Below are 17488 nucleotides of genomic sequence, written 5' to 3'. Positions count from 1 at the left end.
GTTCCGGGCAGACCTGTGTAAGAGGCAAGGGGAATAAGGGTGTTTTTCAGGGTTTTGTTTTCCCTTTTCTTTGTTGTTTCCACCCGCCACCCCCCCGCCCCTCACAAAGACAGTTCCCTAATCTTTTTTTTTATTTGCAGAAGACCGGTGCGACGCCACAGAAGTATGCTCTGTGCAGATACTTTGTGCTCTTAGGCGTTAACCCCCGAAAAGCTCTGCTAAATGAGAAACACGGTGATTTATTCTACATTTACTACTAGCCGAAAGACAGTGACATCATTGGATGAGGAGAAATAAACACAGATTTATCCCTGAATAGACAAGTCAGAGATTCACCAAAATGTCTTAATTTAGCGGCTTTCTTTCCCTTGCAAAGTTTCTGGGGCAAGCGGCATTGCAAGATGAGTGTCCAACATTTGAAGGGGGTTTGTGAGGTGAGACCCTTGCTTGCCAGGGACTGGTGGTGAGGTCCCACCACACCGTGGTTTTTCTACAAGGCGTGGTGCAAAGTGGCCCTTGGGACAGGTAAAAAATTAAAACCAAATAAATAAATAAATAAATAAATGTTTAAAAGAGTGGATTTTAAAAAATCTGTAAAGTCTAAGAAATTAAGACGGTCCCCCACCCAAAAGGCAAAGTAACTTCCAGTTCTTCTTGTGCTCTTTGACATTAATGACAGCCACACAGAGATAAATCTAAGGAGAAAACCTCATTGGTTATGTCTGTCAGGCGTCTTAAAATTTCAAATCAATAGTGATGCGTGGCAGGATTGCAGGTTATCACTGGCTAGTCTTGCTTTCTGTGAAATAGTACTGATCATGGATTTTATGCATCTGTATGTATAAATATGGGAATATGTGTCCTTTTGTGAGTATATAAAGATAAAAATAGGTTGGACTCAATGACCTTAAAGGTCTTTTCCAACCTAGTTAATTCTGTGAAGAAAAAAATGCACACTCACAAATCAATATACTTGCAAGTGAATACATTACTACGAGTCAGAGGGCCCATACCTCCATCTCCCCTAAATTAAAAGCTAATGGTGTAAAACAACAAATACTGTCCCTTTATTATGTCTCAACATTACTGATGCTCCAAATCATGTATCGAACTACTAGAACGTTTTTAAATCACAGAATTTTAAATTACATTATTGAAATAATGTGATTTCTTCCCCCTCTAAAAGCAAATCTTATATTATACAATTCTAATGCCAACAAAAGACCTCAAATTAATCAAAACATAACAACATGGAGTCATATCTGAAGTTAGGAGAATAATGAAGCAGCCTGTGCTACTGTGGTTTGAAAAAGAACTACGTATTGCACTTGTATCTTGGTGGGGAGGAAGGAAAAACCACCTTCTCCCCCCAGCAAACCTTACTGCAAGGATATTTTCACGGCAGTAAAAAAAAAAAAAAAAAAGAATCAAGTTAAGCAGTGTCCCTATCATACATTTCTTCTCTTTTAGAATCATTATTCAACCGTACAGACGTTTGACAAAGAAAAGAGATCAATTTTAATACTACAGTAAAGCAATCCTGCAAATTGTTCTGAGATGTTTTGATAATAGCATAAAGGGCGGAAGAGGTAACTTTCAGTTAACAAATGCAGCCATCTTATGCCTTGTTTAAGGCTTAGCAAGTATTACCCTTTCAACAACAACAAAAAAAATTCACAACATTTTCCTCATTTTATCTAAGAAGTATTTGGATAATAAGTTCAGGGGTTAATTAAATTCTATAAAGAGACAAACAAAAATATAAAGAACATAATATTGGGATTTCCTAGCTTGTAAATAGGCAAAAAGGGCACAATGGAGGCAGGGGTAGGAGGTGCAATGGAGAGGTTGCATGAAGTAGCCTGTTTTATATCTAAGGGGGGTGGGGGGAACAGCTGTTCTGAGTTACACTAAAAATGAAGCAACGCCTGTGTACAGAAATAGTTTACACTATTGTTCTTCTCTTCAGCTTAAAATGTTAGAATATTTGTGAACATGTTTATCCTGATTACACATGCTGGTTAATAACAGGAAAATCTATCACCTTAATTTTAGTCATTCAGAAGTTGTGCCATGGGGGTTTCTGTTGAACACAAAAATGATTGAAAAATAGTCCTGAACAAACAAAGTCAAAAACCAAATGCACACAAAAAGCCCAAACAAAACTCAAACAAACTGCAATAATAACGAATAAATACTTCACGGATTATATTTTACAATCAGAGACAAGTTAGGGTTGGAAAGGACTTCAGAGGTATTACTTCCAATCCCATGCTACCACCCTGCCTCATCCAGTCTGGTCTCGAGACTATTCTAGAGATGGGGCAGCCACGAGTTCATTATATGTTACCCTAGACAGTTACAAAATTATCCCTAGGCATTGTATCTTTCATGGGGTTTTTTGGTTCTGTTTTGTGTTTTGGTTGTTTGGTTTTTTGTTTTTGTTTTTTTTTTTTTTAATTACATTTAACACACACACTTATCTTACTCCATCCCAGGCCCTTCAAAATCAGATTTCTAGTCTAGAGCTAATTGGCATTTTAGAAAAACTCATTCCCCGATTAAAAAGCTCAGGGGAAGGCAATAAAAAAGTAGCAGTATTTACAGCAAGTGTGGAAATATAGTGAGAAAATAATAGCTACACTTTCGGATCCATGAGGGGGTTTTGTCCTTCCTACAGAGAATTTACTTCAAGGTACTTAGTACCCTCACAGTTATGTTTCAATTTGAGATTCATGTTTTTCAGGTCGGACAGAGTTTACAGTTTCTTTTTCTTCCTTTTAGTGCAGGATGAAGAAACAAGGCCTAGTACAAATGCAAAAAATGAGGCATTTGAAGGCAACAAGGAAAATTGAGTATAGTTTCTGATTTATATATTTATAAATACATGTGTAAGTTCTTACATGTGTGTGTGTGTCTGTGTGTATGGCGCCACACGTTATTCAAAAAGCACTGGAAGCAATCTAAACAGAGAGTGGAGCTGGGAAACTCAGCTTTACTTTATCTCCACACCCTGAATCCTATAGCCTGAAAGGTTAAAAATTTTATACATCTATTTATATATGTATAAAATAAATAGTCCCTATTTTTGTACTTATTTTGAGGCAAATATTTCTACTTCTCTTCTACCTCTGTTCTTTTCCAATCTGTGCTCTGTATTAGAGGAGGTTGTGGAATGCTCTAGTAACCCTCTACGAGGATTTTGCAGAACAATTCTCAAATTGTCATCAAAATTAATATTCACTTTAGCTTCACTGTATATCTAATCATTATTATTACTATTATGTGTGATAATCAATGCCTAGGTCCACAACAATCTGATTTTGCATGGTGCACTAAGGAAAAAGTCTCTCTAAAACTGCCTCTGATGTATCTCAAGATCCTTCATACGAGTGTATTTTAATCACTCTTTCTGACGATGCTCGGCCCGCTCTGACCCTTATTTCCCATATTATCTTAACGGCAAGGGAAGGCAAAGTAGGCCACTGTATTTCACTGTCGTTTACAAGCGTGGAGAGTAATACATCGTGAGAAAACAGTAGCCATTTTCTCTCTTCAGAGCAGTAGTTATGTTCCTTGTTTGCAAGGAACTGTCTGAAAAGGCTGGTAAATGGTGTTGGGTTTATATTTTCTTAATAAGCTATACAGAAAACTTCTCAAAAAGTGGGAGGAAAGGCAGAAATGCATTACAGTAATTTTTCAAGAACAGAACATTTTCTACTGCGTAAAAAAAAAAAAACAAAAAACAAAACAAAACAAAAAAACCACCACGCACAGAAACACCCCGCCTGCACAAATCTAATGTGTTCCCGGTGCCATCTGAGCATGCGGCCCCGAGGGGTCCCCGCGGAGCTGCCACCGGCGCTGGGCCGCCGCCTCCCGCTCCCGCCGCCCCGTCGGGCCACCCGCGCCGCCCCCGAGCAGCCCCGCTCCCGGCGTCCTACCTGGGCCGGGGGCTCCCGCGCCGCCTCCGCCGCAGGACCAGCTGCAGGGCGAGGCGCCGCGGCCAGCGCCGCCCCAGCGCCCCGAAAATGCGGCGGAGGATGCGCCAGCCCAGCGCCCAGGCCCGGGGCAGGCTACGGGGGCGCCGAAAGTGGATGGTGCACCTTATCCGGGGGGTCATGGGTGCGGGGAAGCCGCGAGCGCGTCACGCTACAAATACCTCCCCAGCGGGGCCCCACCGGTGAATCGGCCCTCTCACCCTCCATTCATTGGAGAGGATTTTCTTTTTTTTTCTTTTTTTTTTTTTTCTTTTCCGTTTAACTAATATCGACTCCCCATTTCACTTCGCCTCCCTCTGCTCCCCACCCCTCCCCTACACCCCACTCTAAACTCCTCCCATGATGACGGCTCCCGGGTCGAAAGCGGGCGAAGGAAGACCGGCGGCGGGGGATGGGGACGGGGGAGATCGCCGACTCCTCTGCCCTCCCACTGTGGTCCCGGGGAGTACCGCCATCAGACGGGCGTGGAGACCGGCCAATCGTAGAGCGCTCCCCTGCTTTCAAATAAAGCCTTGACGACATGTCCTTGCCCTCCCCTCGATCTGCCCCTCCAAACACACCGCCTCCCTCTCCGTTTGGGGAGGGGTGTTACTTCCCTGGGGTTTTTTTCTTGCTGTTCAGTTGCTCTCGGACCCCACTCCCCCCGGGAAAACCCCGACGGGGAGAGGGCCTGCGGCAGACCGGAGCGCCGCGCTGGCGCTCAGGGAGCCGGGTAGCGGATCTCTGCCGCTTTAAAAGCGCGGGCCAGTGCTGGCCCGGGCGAGTAGCTATTTCCTTGTCACATGGCCATTTGAACGCGACGCGGGACCGTTGCGTAGGGGAGCGGAGGGGGGGTGGGGGGATGGAGAGGGAGGGGGGGCGGGGGGGGGGGGGAGAAAAAAAAGAGGATCTCGCTTTCCTCGCGCCGGTCACTGGAACGGGTAATGAGCGGTTCCCTGCCCAGCCCCCGGGCCTTCTCCCCGGCCGTGCTCCGAGGCGTCGGGCCGCTTTGCTTTCCTGTTGAAGGGCGAGGTTTTGAAGCGGGGCGGGGGAGCAGCGGAGGGTCGCTCAGAAGCCCCAGTCAACCTGCCGGCACTCCCCTGCCCGGCCACCGGTCTCCCAGGAAACACCGGAGAGCTGCCGAGACCTGCGACAGCCGGTGCTGAGCTCTGCCGCCGAGCAGAGGATCCCAGGGCGGTGGAGGGGTTATCACTACCTCCCCGTCCCGCCACCCACCCCAAGAATCCCTCTGCCTGCGCTTCCCCCCTCCCGGGTGCGAGGTTCCTCCGACCGAGCCATGGGAAGAGCGACGGGCAGGGACAGCGTCGTTTCGGCTGGCGCGTCTTCGCCCTCGCCGGGCGCGGAGGGGCCCGGTTCGGCTGATCACGGCTAGAGGCGGCTGCGAGAGGGGTCGGGACAACTCCGGGACTGCGGGGAGGCGCGGAAAAGGCGCCGGGAGGGGACGCACAGTGGCAGTCCCTGGGAGGGATGGGGAACATAAGCCTGTGCAACACCCCCCTAGAACAAACACCTCCTTACAATGACGATAAAGAAAAGCCTGTAATGGTTTCTTTTGGACCGAGCTGGATTTCAAGCCTGGGATACTGGGTGAGTGAAATCGGCCATTTCGAAATGAAAGCACCTTTCGAGAGAAGTTTTCCTTTCCTTTCCTTTCCTTTCCTTTCCTTTCCTTTCCTTTCCTTTCCTTTCCTTTCCTTTCCTTTCCTTTCCTTTCCTTTCCTTTCCTTTCCTTTCCTTTTTCCTTTCCTTTTTCCTTTCCTTTTTCCTTTCCTTTTTCCTTTCCTTTTTCCTTTCCTTTTTCCTTTCCTTTTTCCTTTCCTTTTTCCTTTCCTTTCCTTTCCTGCCGTGCTACTGCTCCCCGACAGGCAAGCCAAAATTCAGAGAAATTAATGCCTACCTGGCTGTGTGACGCAAGTGACGGAGCAGCGGTGAGAGGATGACCCGACAGCTTTGGCAACAGAAACCGAATACCCACCAACACTGAATGCATGGCCGATCCGGGGCCGAGGAGGAGCTCGTCGTGCACAGGGCACAAACCCTGATGCAGAAGGGTGCATGTGTGCTCGCACATGTACTCAGTTATAGCAGCAATATTAAAAATAAAATATGCCAGTAATCTGCCACCTTAAACATCATGCTTTTAGGGCTTTCTCGATAAAGTGTATTGCTGCTGCTGTTTGTTGTTAACTGTTACTATTCTTCTTTCAAAGGAGGACTCCAAGCCCTGGAGTCGCTGCTGCTCCCATAAGAAAAGGTGCCTGTGGAAGCTCTTGCAGCCAAGCAGGATCTTGCCGGTGATCCCCATCCTTCCACGGAGTGAGTAGTCTCCTCCACGGGCCTGTCCTGGGAAGGGACTCTGGACCTACTCTGTGAGGCAGATTTATAGCAATTAGGTATTTAGCCCTGCTGGGTTTTGAGGACATATTGAGGGCATACTCTGCTTATTTGGTGCAGTCAGCCTAGCAAATTCTGTTGTTTCCCCTCCAACTTTATGAACAATAACAGTAATAATATAATATTACTGTGTCTGTTGCTGTAGTTTCATAAGCCTTAATGGAAATGCTAAAAAATTTAAATCAAATCTGGTTCTTGGAGAATATGACAATTGAAAACAGAAATACTGGTCCAATTGAGGATGGAAGCACAGTTCAATAGAACCTTACTGTTCCGTAAGGAATGTAGTCAGGCTCTAGCTTCCTCCTGTCTCTGTATCTGGTCGAAGTTCCATTCTGGTTCCCACAGGCATGGGATGCAGGCACTTGACTGCTGCATCCCCAGTGCTGTCCTTGGTTCACTTACAGCTATGCCATGTTCTAGGGCAGAGTGTGGCACAAATTAACAAGGTGTCATATTATAATGTTATACATTTTCTACTTAAAGATAGGTATAAAATACATGTTCTAGGCATTCTTATGATGAAAAAAGTGTGAATGTAGCCTAAAAATAACATAAATGTTTGGTATGTGTTTAATATGCATATAATTTGGTTATAATTAAACCAATGAGCATAATTTAAAAATTAAGCATATTAGACATAAAAATAATTGCTAAGCAAATATATCACGTTGATAAATAATCATAACGGTTTATATATGTGTGTTATATACGTGTATCATGTATACTTTATATAGGTATTACATAGATATATTATGTACATTAATTACATAACTAGATATTTTATAGTGTGAGAACTTATACGAAGTAATTATAAAGCATACATTGTATGAAATTACATTATAATAAATAACATATTCCAACACGTTACAAAAAAGGTATATATATATTATTTTTCATGTTTATATATGAAATATCTGGGGGTTGGATACTCAGTACGAATGCAAAACCAAGATAAATGTTTTTCATCTTTTCTACAGGTAGCTCTGCAAAGTGCCCAGGATTTGCGCTGGGATACAAGACCTGAGCTCTGTCACTGCCTCGCCTGGCTTCCCTTTCTCAGCCCCTAAGGTGCAGGACGTGTGAGCACAGCCCCGTGTGGGTTCTAGGGAGGGAGGTAGGGTCTCCCACTTGTCCCGCACCGGCTGGGAGCACCGTCTCCGCCGCCTGCCTCACCGCCCTGCTCGGTGCTGCCCGTGCGCTCCCGCAGCACACCTCTCTGGGCGCTCGGGGACTCGCCGCGGTGGGAGCGGGTCTCCCCGTCTGCTCACTTCCCCTCGGCAGAGGCTGGGTCGCCGCTGTATCTTTTTCCTGGGGCGCTCACATCCAATTCCCCCGAGCCGGGGCAGCCAGTGAAACATGTATCGACTCTCGCATAATTAATATATAGTCCCACCCTCATTCCCCCCACCAGCAGCAGAGGTGTTTCAAAGGTTTTCTTGTTTCTTTACCAAATGTGTCACCTCCGAGCATCTTGGTGATGGAGCCCTGGAGCCCAGCTCAGATATATGACTTTTAATTTTTCGTTTATGGCTGCCTTCGTTTTACAATCATGTGATTTTTAAAAAGTATTTTAACTCAGGGGAGGTCACTTGCAAGTTGTTAAAACAACGAGTACTTCAGCTGGGGACCGTATCAGGCTTGCAGAGACACAAATCCCTCTTTATTTTCTCCTTCCAGACGCTATGGTTGCAGTCTTCACAAGGAGAGCCACGGATGCACTGTGGGTACGTGTAGAGACATGCACAGCATCCTACATGGTTTTACGAAGGTATTTGCCAAAGCTGCAATTGCACCAGGAGGCACTGATCCTGCTGTCCGGCCGGTTTTGCTAGGGAGAGGTAGATTGGCTTCAGCATCACTTCAGTTCGATTTAACGAAAATCAAACAGGGAGCAGTCGGGACAGGGCGAGCTTGAAGCCTCTCCCATCTTCTTCAGATGGAGGGCTAGCAAGCGTGACTGGGGAGCCCCCGGGGAGCAGAAAGTCCAGACGTGGCCCCATCAAAACAGAGGGAGGGTTTATAGTACCATCTCCGTGCGGGGATTTTCCATCATATTAAATATGCAATATTTGCTATTTAATATTTTTACAATTAGTACTTTCTTACTTCATATTTAATATTTCTCTTCAGTGTTTGGACTCTTGTGTGAGAAAAGAGGCCTGTGGAAGGTCGTAGCATTTCCAGTGCAGGATAATACACAGGCATGAGCAAAGAATATCGTCCTTCATGCATCCCAGGAGAGAAACGCGATCTGGGGTTATTCACAGCATCGCACGAGTACTGTTCGACTTGGTGTCTCCCGAGTCGGGCGCGGGCAATAAGTTTGGGGAGGGGATGGCCTGGGGAGAGGTTAGGCACGGAGCGGCGGGTCGCGCAGGTACCGCCCCACCGCTCCGTGCGGGCCCCCCGCCGCCACGTCGAGGGGCAGGCGGCCGCGGCCGTCGGGCAGGTCGAGGCGCGCCCCGGCCCGGTGCAGCGCCGCCAGCGTCTCCAGAAAGCCGGCGCGGGCCGCGTCGTGCGCGGGGAGGCAGCCGGTGCGCGGGTCGGGGCGGTTGGGGTCGGCTCCGCGCCGCAGCAGCAGCTCGGCCACCCGCGGGCTGCCCAGCATCATCACCTGCGGGGAGAGACAGCGTCAGCGCCCGCCGCAGAGCTCAGGCTTTCTCGCTCGGCCCCGAAGGAAATGGGGATCCGCAGTGGAAAAGAGAAGAAAATCTGCAGTGAGGCATAGAGATCGGCTCCGGACGTGCCACGAACGGTGGAGAACATGTACCCGTCGGGGGAGTTGGGCCGCATCGGAAAACCCTTCTTCATCCACGCCAGGGGACAGGAGGGGCAGAGAGATGCGAGGACCCCTGTGGGGTCGGGGCATGTGGACGCACACTGGAGCTGCTCCGTGACAGGAGCCGGCGGGGGTCGGTAGGCTCGGAGCAGACGAACCAGGGGAAGGGACTCGCTCTTCTGCCGACGCACTCCCACAGGAACCCAGGTCAAGTACCAAGTCGCTTCGCACCGGTCCCCACACAACCGCGCCGGTGGAGCGGCTCGCAGGGACTGCCGTCATTTCTCCAGAAGGTCCTTGACAAGGGAAAACGCGTAATGCAGGGAACCCACCCTGTCTGAGGCGCCTCACCTGCGTTTCCCTCACCGTCAGGAGGGAATGCACCTTTTGCCTGACCCGCGTGTCCAGGGCAGTACCGAAGTGTCCGGCAGCCCTCCCCCTCGGGCTCGCCGTTTTCTAAATTGGGTTTCCCCTAGCGCGCCCAGCAGTGCGTTCAGCACACGGGTTAATTAATCCCTGCCGCCCAAATTGAAAAGAAAAAAAACAACCCAGCACTGGAGGACGGCAACAAATACCTGTTTCAAGTGAAAGGCTGCACCGACATTTTGTAGGAGAGTGTTTCGCAAGCACTGGCAGTAAAACTTAAATATAGCTTCTCAGATTATTCCAGTTTCGTTTTATTTTGAATTTTTTTTAAAAAAAAGCTGGCTAGAACTACCTCGAAAATTAACTCAGCCTTTATAAATTTAACCTGTACTACACCTCCGGGCGCTACGTCTACCTACACGCTCACGCGAGTGTAAAATGTGGGCAGACTGAGCCCCACAAGGATTGCTCGTTGTCTACCTGCAGCGTCAGCTGGGCAAGGCTATCGTGACCAGGTGTTTTTGTTTCTGAGAGCCACCGAATATCGGGTTTTTTTCCCATGGGACAGGAGACGAAAAATACTAACAGTCATATAAAGCAGAAGACGAGGTGTAACGAAAGGGAAATTATTTCTGCAAACGTGAGTTTTTACATTTCATTGCACGTTTATTGCGAGATGAGCATTAAAGTTCTCGGATTTGAGTCATCCTATCTCAGTTGGTTCAAATACAGTCAAGAATTGCTAAGACTAAAACTTCTCTGTTGCGGCCGTCACAGACTTTCTCCTTCCCAGAGAGGCGAGAAGAACCCCTGTGCCCCGCCGCCTTGTCAACAGCCGAACACTGTGACCGGGGGCGGCCGGCTCCGGGCCACTGTCCCGGGGCTGCCACCGGCCCGCCTCGGGCAGGGCACGGAGGGCCCACTGCCCTCGCCCAGCCGCCCACAGTCCGCCTCCTTACCTGGATGGGGGTTCTGCCGTAGGAGTTGACGGCGTTAGGGTTAGCTCCCTGAGGCTCCGCAGGTCCCCGCGGGCGGCGGCGTTGGCCAGCTCATCCGCCGCCGCGCCCCGCACAGCGCCGCAGCCGCCGCTCGGCCGCCCCGCGCTGCCCGAGGCTGGCGGCGACCCCGGCCTGCGAGGAGTGCCTTGCCCATGGGAACGCCCGTGCCTTGCCCATGGGAACGCCCGGCCCGCGCCCCCGGCGGCCCCGGCCCAGAGATTGCCGCACGGTGCTGTCGCCAAGGCCGCCTCCACCTGCGAGAACGAGGAGGAGCCTCCCGGCAGTTGTTTCCTCCTCCCGGCTGGCACCGCCCAGCTCATCTCGCGGTCACCGCTGGCCTCGCCCCGACGGGGCGGAGCGACCTGCGCACCTCTCCGACGGCAGGGAGGGCCGGGCTGCCGGGCGGGCGGGAGGCGGCGGGGCGGGCTCTCTCTCCGTCTTTTATGTTCGTCTATTATTTTATTCTCCGGGGCTTTCTCTTGAGGCCAGCAGTGTCTTAACCAGTGCCTGACCGCCCCGAGGGGAGCAGAGGCGGGGGGAAGGGGAGGGGCAAAGGTAGCAAAAGACTAACGAAGGCGGGACATGAGGAGGAGAGTGGCCCCGGGACCGCGGGCCTAATGTCAGCAGGGTCCCTTCCTGCCCCGGTGCTGCCTCCTCGCCCTCTCGGGACACCAGCTGGCGCAGGAGGCGGCGGTGGCCGCCCCTCCTTCCCTTCCTCTGGGTGAGCTGCGAGCTCCTGTCTCTGCTTTCTTAGTTGGCAGAGACACTCAATAAGAGATAGCGGGCGCAGCGGCGCCGACAGCCTTCACTGAGACACGAATCGCGGCTGCGACGTCTCCATCCCACCGCCTAAGCCGCCTTCTTTTTTTTCTTTTTTTTTTTCTTTTTTCTTTTTTTTTCTTTTTTTCTTCTTTTTTTTTCTTTTTTCCTTTTTCTCTCCTTAAAAAAGTTGCAAGCCAAACAAAGGCCGCGGCGAACCGGCAAGCTAAGCTCTCCCGCGGCACGGCAGGGTTCCAGCGCCCGCCTCCCGGCGGGGACCCGGCCGGGGCGGAGCGCTCGGGGGAGCGCGGGGTCGGCAGCACCACGGACAGCTCCCCCCGCCGCCCGCTGCCCGGGCCGGGCCGCGCCGGGGGAACCCCCGCCTCCGGACCTGTCCCTAAAAGTACCCTTTCTGAACGCCCCGCATGTCAACACGTCTGAAGTGCGATGTCGGGCCGTGTCGTCCTCCGCATCCCATGGGATGAGGCTCAGTTTAGCTACCATAAATGGCGTGTGGGCGTTACAAGGGGAGATAAAAGTTTCTTAGGTCTTACTGCACGTGGTATGGTGCAAAGAAAAAGTCCCTCTTTTTCATTTGGTATGATTTAAGATATGCTTCACAACCCTGAGATTAGCTCAGTTGGTTAGAACATGGTGCTTAATAATGCAGAACTTGTGGTTTGGTCTCCATACAATCCATTTACTAAAGAGTTGGACTCAATGATTCTTGTGGGTCCCTTCCAAACCAGAGTATTCTATCATTCTTGAGGTTATAATTACCTACAGTTCTTTCAGTGTGAAGTGTCACAAAAGTGAACTGTTTCCTCACCTCAGTGCAGGAGCGTGACCTTTGGCAGACACATACTATCTCTAAGCTCATTCTCCTGGTTCACGGTCATAACTCTACTCCATATTGTCATTCTTTTTTAAATTCTTTACCAATCACACCACTTGCTTGTTTAGCTGTACCTAAAACAATTAGCACATATTAATCAAAGCTATTCATTACTTTCTTCTCATAATACTTTAGAAAGGCAGAGCTATACTACCAAGAAAGCAATCTGTTTTCAGTACCAAATGGTGCAGGCAATTTCCACCACCAGCAAAGAGAAGAGTGGTAACTGGGGTGGCCAACAACAACTGTCTTCAGGTTACATTTGTGTGTTCACTGGCAACACTTAGCACGTTCCTAAAACTGTGCCAAATTCTTCTTCATCATTACACTTTGCTACTGTTTCTATGTTTAGATAGGTAGAAATGAGTGGAGTTTCACTCACAACAAAGAGCTTCTTGACATAAATAGTTGCTTCTGGTTAAATAATTGAGCATTTAAACATGATCTGGCGATTTTCTTGTGTTTGGGTTTTGGTTTTTGTTTGGTTGGTTTGGCTTTGTTTTCTTTGCTCTTTATTAATGAGTTTTCCATTCAAGCACCGGGTGCCATGCAAATGTGAAAATAAAGATATTTCAGAACTCTTTATTAAATAAAAATAAAAAGGAAACAAGTGGAATAGTTTAATCCATATACCCTGGTATGTAGACCACTGTACAATGGAACACCGAAGCTGTGAGCAGTATAGTCAAGCCTTAAAAAGACTGCAATCTAATCTTTACAGGAGCTACAGTAAATAGCAGTATTGTAGAATCCATTTTGTAGAGACAGTATATTGATCCTGATTCTCAGCTACAGGACAAACAATAAAGAAAAAGAATTCTGACAAGGCTTTGATGCCAATGGTATATCCATAAGGTTAAAAAAAATCAGTCCATGTCTACTGGAATTGTGTGAAAGATTTAGGTGGGTCATTTTATTTTAACAAAGAAAAAGCATGAAAAGAATGTCTAAAGAAAGACTAGCTTTCTACGTATTTGTTTAACTTCTTATTTCAAGGCTATATGGTAAATAAGATAACCATGCCCCAAAATATTCCTTCACACTGCTTCCAGAAAAGAGTGGCATTTCCTACCAACCTCATGAAGTAGAATAGTCAACTATATATGAAGGACAAATTAAGGAGTCCTTCATAATTTTTCTTGCAGATCAGAAAAACCCACTGCCATTAGGGAAGACTCCAGCAAACTCATAAATGTTCTCTTCTCCCTTCTGCAGATTCATAAATGCTCACTTTCCTGACCCAGAAAGGAAAGCCTGCCCATTAGCAAAACTGAGATATTTTAGGTGGAAACTGCTTGCCTTGCAGCTGGAATCTCAGACAGAGTTTTCCTTTTGTTCTGAAAATTCCACTGTCCAGTTGATGGTAGCTTTAAAGAAGCTGCTGCACAGTTGGAAGTGACTTCTTCCTGTTTCAGTGTTAATAGTGGAAAGGTAAATTGTACAATCATGACCTTAAAATAATCCTTTAGGAAGGTGTCACACCTTTCTGTGCTGCAGGCTTATTAGTTATGTATATGGACAGTGATAAAATGCCAAATAAATACAAATCTCTTGGCAAGTAGGAAGACCTTGCAAGCACTGCAAGAATTCCATTTTCTAAAATCAAAAAAAGAAAAGAGAAACACTGAGAGATTCAAGAAGATACTCATGTATAATGTGTAATCAACTTAGTATTACTCAAAAGCACCTTACCACAAAGGAGAATGCTACAACAGTTTTTCTTAATTTTCACTGATTTGAGTCCTAGGAAATTGAAGTTCTTCCAGAATATTGCTTTAAAATTAGAGCAAACAATTCACTGCCATAATGTAAATTAGTATAGGTTAAAAAGAGCATTGGATTTTTAAAAAACAGTCAATTAGCTATTTCTGCAGAATGTTTTCTTAAAGTAGGTGCAAATGTTAGTACAAACCCCTATTGCCAGTTACGTTACAACTTTCACTGGGGAGGACAGACACCATTGACTCCTATAGGAAATCACCAGGATGCCTGCCAAAAAGAGTAGGGTATCATAGGACAACAGGAATATTTGGAGATACTGTGGTAAGGATTTGAAGATATAACCAAAAAAATAAGGAAAACAGATTTTAAAAACTTCAAGCTGAGGGATAACTGTGAGACCAATGGACTTTCAGTCTCCAAAAATATCATATTTACCATCCAGTTCTCCTACCAACTCTACCTCACAGTAGTTATGTGCCAGCTCTGGCCATCTGCTTACCTGTCAGTAAATGGTGAGTACTCCATGCTCCCTGCAAATACTAATTGAATGTATCAGGGACTGTTGCTGTTGGGCACAGGGACAGCGAAAATGACATGCACTCAGGTCAGAGAAGATGGTCGAAGCTGACCCTTTAATGCCAAAACCCCATCTTTTTATAGCATGCATCGCAAAAGAGAAATTACATGATTGGCCCCTTGGCTAGCCACCCACCAAAGTGAGTGGCTGAGTGGTATAACCACCTTTCAAAATATTATTCTCAGTGAATCAAAAACAATTCCACTATGTTCTCACAACGGCCTGCAGGTGCAGATAGTTTACCAAACCGTCTTTCTCTGTTTTGGTCCAGCCTGCATGTGAAAGAAAAGGCTCTCACAGAATGTGCGAAAAGCTTCACAGAATTGTGTAGCAGATGGAAAAATTTTCTCTGCCAGCCTTTTAGCATCTACAGGAGACCTAATCTAAGCAGGGGAGAATCTGGCTTTGTGAAAAAAAAGTCTGTTTCCTCTTTGGTTTCTTTCAGCACAAAATTAGGCTGGTTATTGCCAGCCTAATTTTTCCTGGGGAGGAAAAAATTATTGGCAGGCTTGTCCCGGGTATGTTTTCTTCTAACTGACACCCTTTAAGTAGTTGCATCTCAAGTAGAAGGTTCTGTTCTTCCCTTAACTGGGTCTCTTTCTCTAGGAAGTGGGAAAATAGACAACATTGGTGACCTAACATTCCTTGTCTGGAACAAAATAAATATGCAAATAAGCCAGAATAGAAAAACATCTTGGTTTTGCACTTCTTTCAAGTGGAAGTATAAAACCACTAACTCTAATTTAGTTTGTCTCTCTGTTACGGTATTGACAGTATTTTGGAAATTCATTTTCTCTTTTATATCCAGTTGTTCTTTATGTATTATTTCAAGGAAACTGGACATCAGCACTATAAAACACTGCATGGACACCTTTCTGGCAATTTTATGGCTATTTGCCCATCTGTGTTTGTAATGCTCTCTGTGTGCACTATTACTGAAGTTGTAAGTTTTACAGATTCAGTGAGAGAGACCTTGACACTTGCTCCCGTGTTTGGTTATAATGTTGGATTTGCTTTCTTGTGGCTCTTTGATAGAACGTTCTCCCAGAATAGCTTAATCAGTGCTAAAGAAAGCACTCTGTTAGAAAAACAGCAGCAACAAAACCAATGGCGCCCTCCCACCCCCCCAAAAAACCCCAAAAAAACCCTAAAAAACCACAACAAAAAACCCAAACAAACGAGAAAATAAACCAACCAAAACCTCAAACAAAGCAAAACAAAAAAGCAAACAAAAAACCCAAATAACTTTCTTACATCAAAGAACTGTAAGCTACTAAAACACCAAAACCAGATGCTAGCCAACTATCTTGGTCTGTAAACTACCCCTCATTTTGTTATTTGGGAATAAGGTGTTTCCCCTACCAGAAGGAGTTCCCTGTTCCACAGATATCACAGAGGTTTGGTCCTGCGGTTTGTACTATGGAAAACCTGATAAACCACAACATCAAAAAATGTGCTATCTATATTTAGGTTTTTAATTTCTCTTTTCCTTTTTTGACTTTTATTTTATATGCCTTCACATTCAAAGGTACAGCTGGCTGCAGAGAAAGACATGAATGCAGAATCTAGGACCCATTATTCAATTGACAAAGCGTAGCACAGCTCCAGCTTGGCATCTGTGGCAATTGCAGCAAAAGTTCTTAGAATCTAAGTAATAATTCTCCCATCCCCATCATTTAACTGTTCAGTGCTTAGCAAATCCCTCTGTCTCTTTGGCTCACATTGTCTCAGTTTGAAACACACGTGTCTGCTAAGGAAGGCAGAAGCCTCCCTTGAAATGGAAAATGCAACCCCCTTCCCTCCAAATTATTATAATTTTGAAATGAAGGGGCTTTCAGGCAAAGATACGAGAAACAGGAATAACTGTTCTTTACCTATATATATATGTATATATAACAAGGCAAACCAACAATAGCTGTGCCAGTAACAGCAAGCAGAACCAGGAACTCGGTGACAGCCTCTCTCGGCCGCGGGCCCTTTCCCCTCGGGTGCAGTTCCGCTCGCAGCCGGCAGGGGCGCTGGCGGCTCCCGGTGAGCAGGGCAGGTGCCATGGTTCCCCCGCGGCTGCAGGGGGCGCTCCGGAGCGAGCTCGGGAAGCACGCAGCAATGGCGGCCTGGCCAAGCCAGGAAGGGATGGAAGAAAAGGTTCACAAACCCCCTGGGCAGCCGATCCCGGTGCCCCAGCAGGGCCCGCGGGAGCAACAGGCTGGAATGGCAGGAATGAGCACCAAATCCCGGGTGGTAGATGAGATGTATTGAACTCTGGAGCTGCAGCGGGAACCCCGGGACGTCTTGGCAGGCAGGGAGTGAGGAGCTGCAGTGTAGCGAAGGCTCGGGGCAGTGGCAAAGAAACAGCGGGGGTGGGGCAGCGGCAGCCCAGCTCCCAGCAGGGTAGGGAAAAGCTGGCTCCATATCCTGGGGTTTTTCCCCTGAGGCACCGGAGCAGACGGTAAAACATCCCTCTTTTAGTGAGGTAGGGTGTTAAATAGGGTCCCAGTGCAACGACTGCTCCAGCAAGCAAAGCTCCACTCACGGTAGAAGGAAGGCAGCAGAAGGCAGAACCCCACAGTGGTGATGAATCCTCCCCACAGCGACGCAGCCTCTCTCCCCTCCGAACGCCGAGAGCACAAGAGAGCTAGGGGCTCCACCCAGCCCCTTTTTCCCAGCATGAACCTCATGGCATCTCTGCCCTACATTAGAAAACCCCAGGTAAAAGAGAGTAGCTGGCTGGACCCCTCCCCTGAGCTGTGGCAAGGTCTTTTGTCTCTTAAGTATTCAGCATTGCTGTCTCCTACCAACATGTATGGGGAAAATTCTTCAAGAGGAAAAAACCGAAAAGGACAGCTCCTAAAACGCCAGCACAAATATAAGTGTAAGGATTCTGGTCATAGACCTGAAGGACAGCAGGTGAAAACCTACTGAATTTGATATGTTTTCAATATAAAAAGATAAACTGTAAAACCTTCCATGCTCACTGTATATGGGCTTTGTGAT

The 17488-nt window shown here is 47.3% G+C and overlaps 1 protein-coding gene across 1 annotated transcript; it reads right to left on the bottom strand.

Moving 5' to 3' along the window:
• Window positions 1–8424: 8424 nt before the first annotated feature.
• On the bottom strand, window positions 8425–10640 carry LOC125320385 (cyclin-dependent kinase 4 inhibitor B-like). The gene is made up of 2 exons (XM_048292659.1): window positions 10503–10640; window positions 8425–9012 (listed from the first exon to the last, which is right to left on the bottom strand). Exon 2 carries the CDS (start codon window positions 9007–9009, stop codon window positions 8749–8751), a length of 261 nt encoding a protein of 86 aa, XP_048148616.1. The 5' UTR covers window positions 9010–9012; window positions 10503–10640; the 3' UTR covers window positions 8425–8748.
• Between the last annotated feature and the right edge of the window lie 6848 nt (window positions 10641–17488).

This window comes from Corvus hawaiiensis, chromosome Z, assembly GCF_020740725.1.
Source record: "Corvus hawaiiensis isolate bCorHaw1 chromosome Z, bCorHaw1.pri.cur, whole genome shotgun sequence".
Lineage (NCBI taxonomy): Eukaryota > Metazoa > Chordata > Aves > Passeriformes > Corvidae > Corvus > Corvus hawaiiensis.
This window is presented reverse-complemented; position numbering and strand designations above follow the sequence as displayed.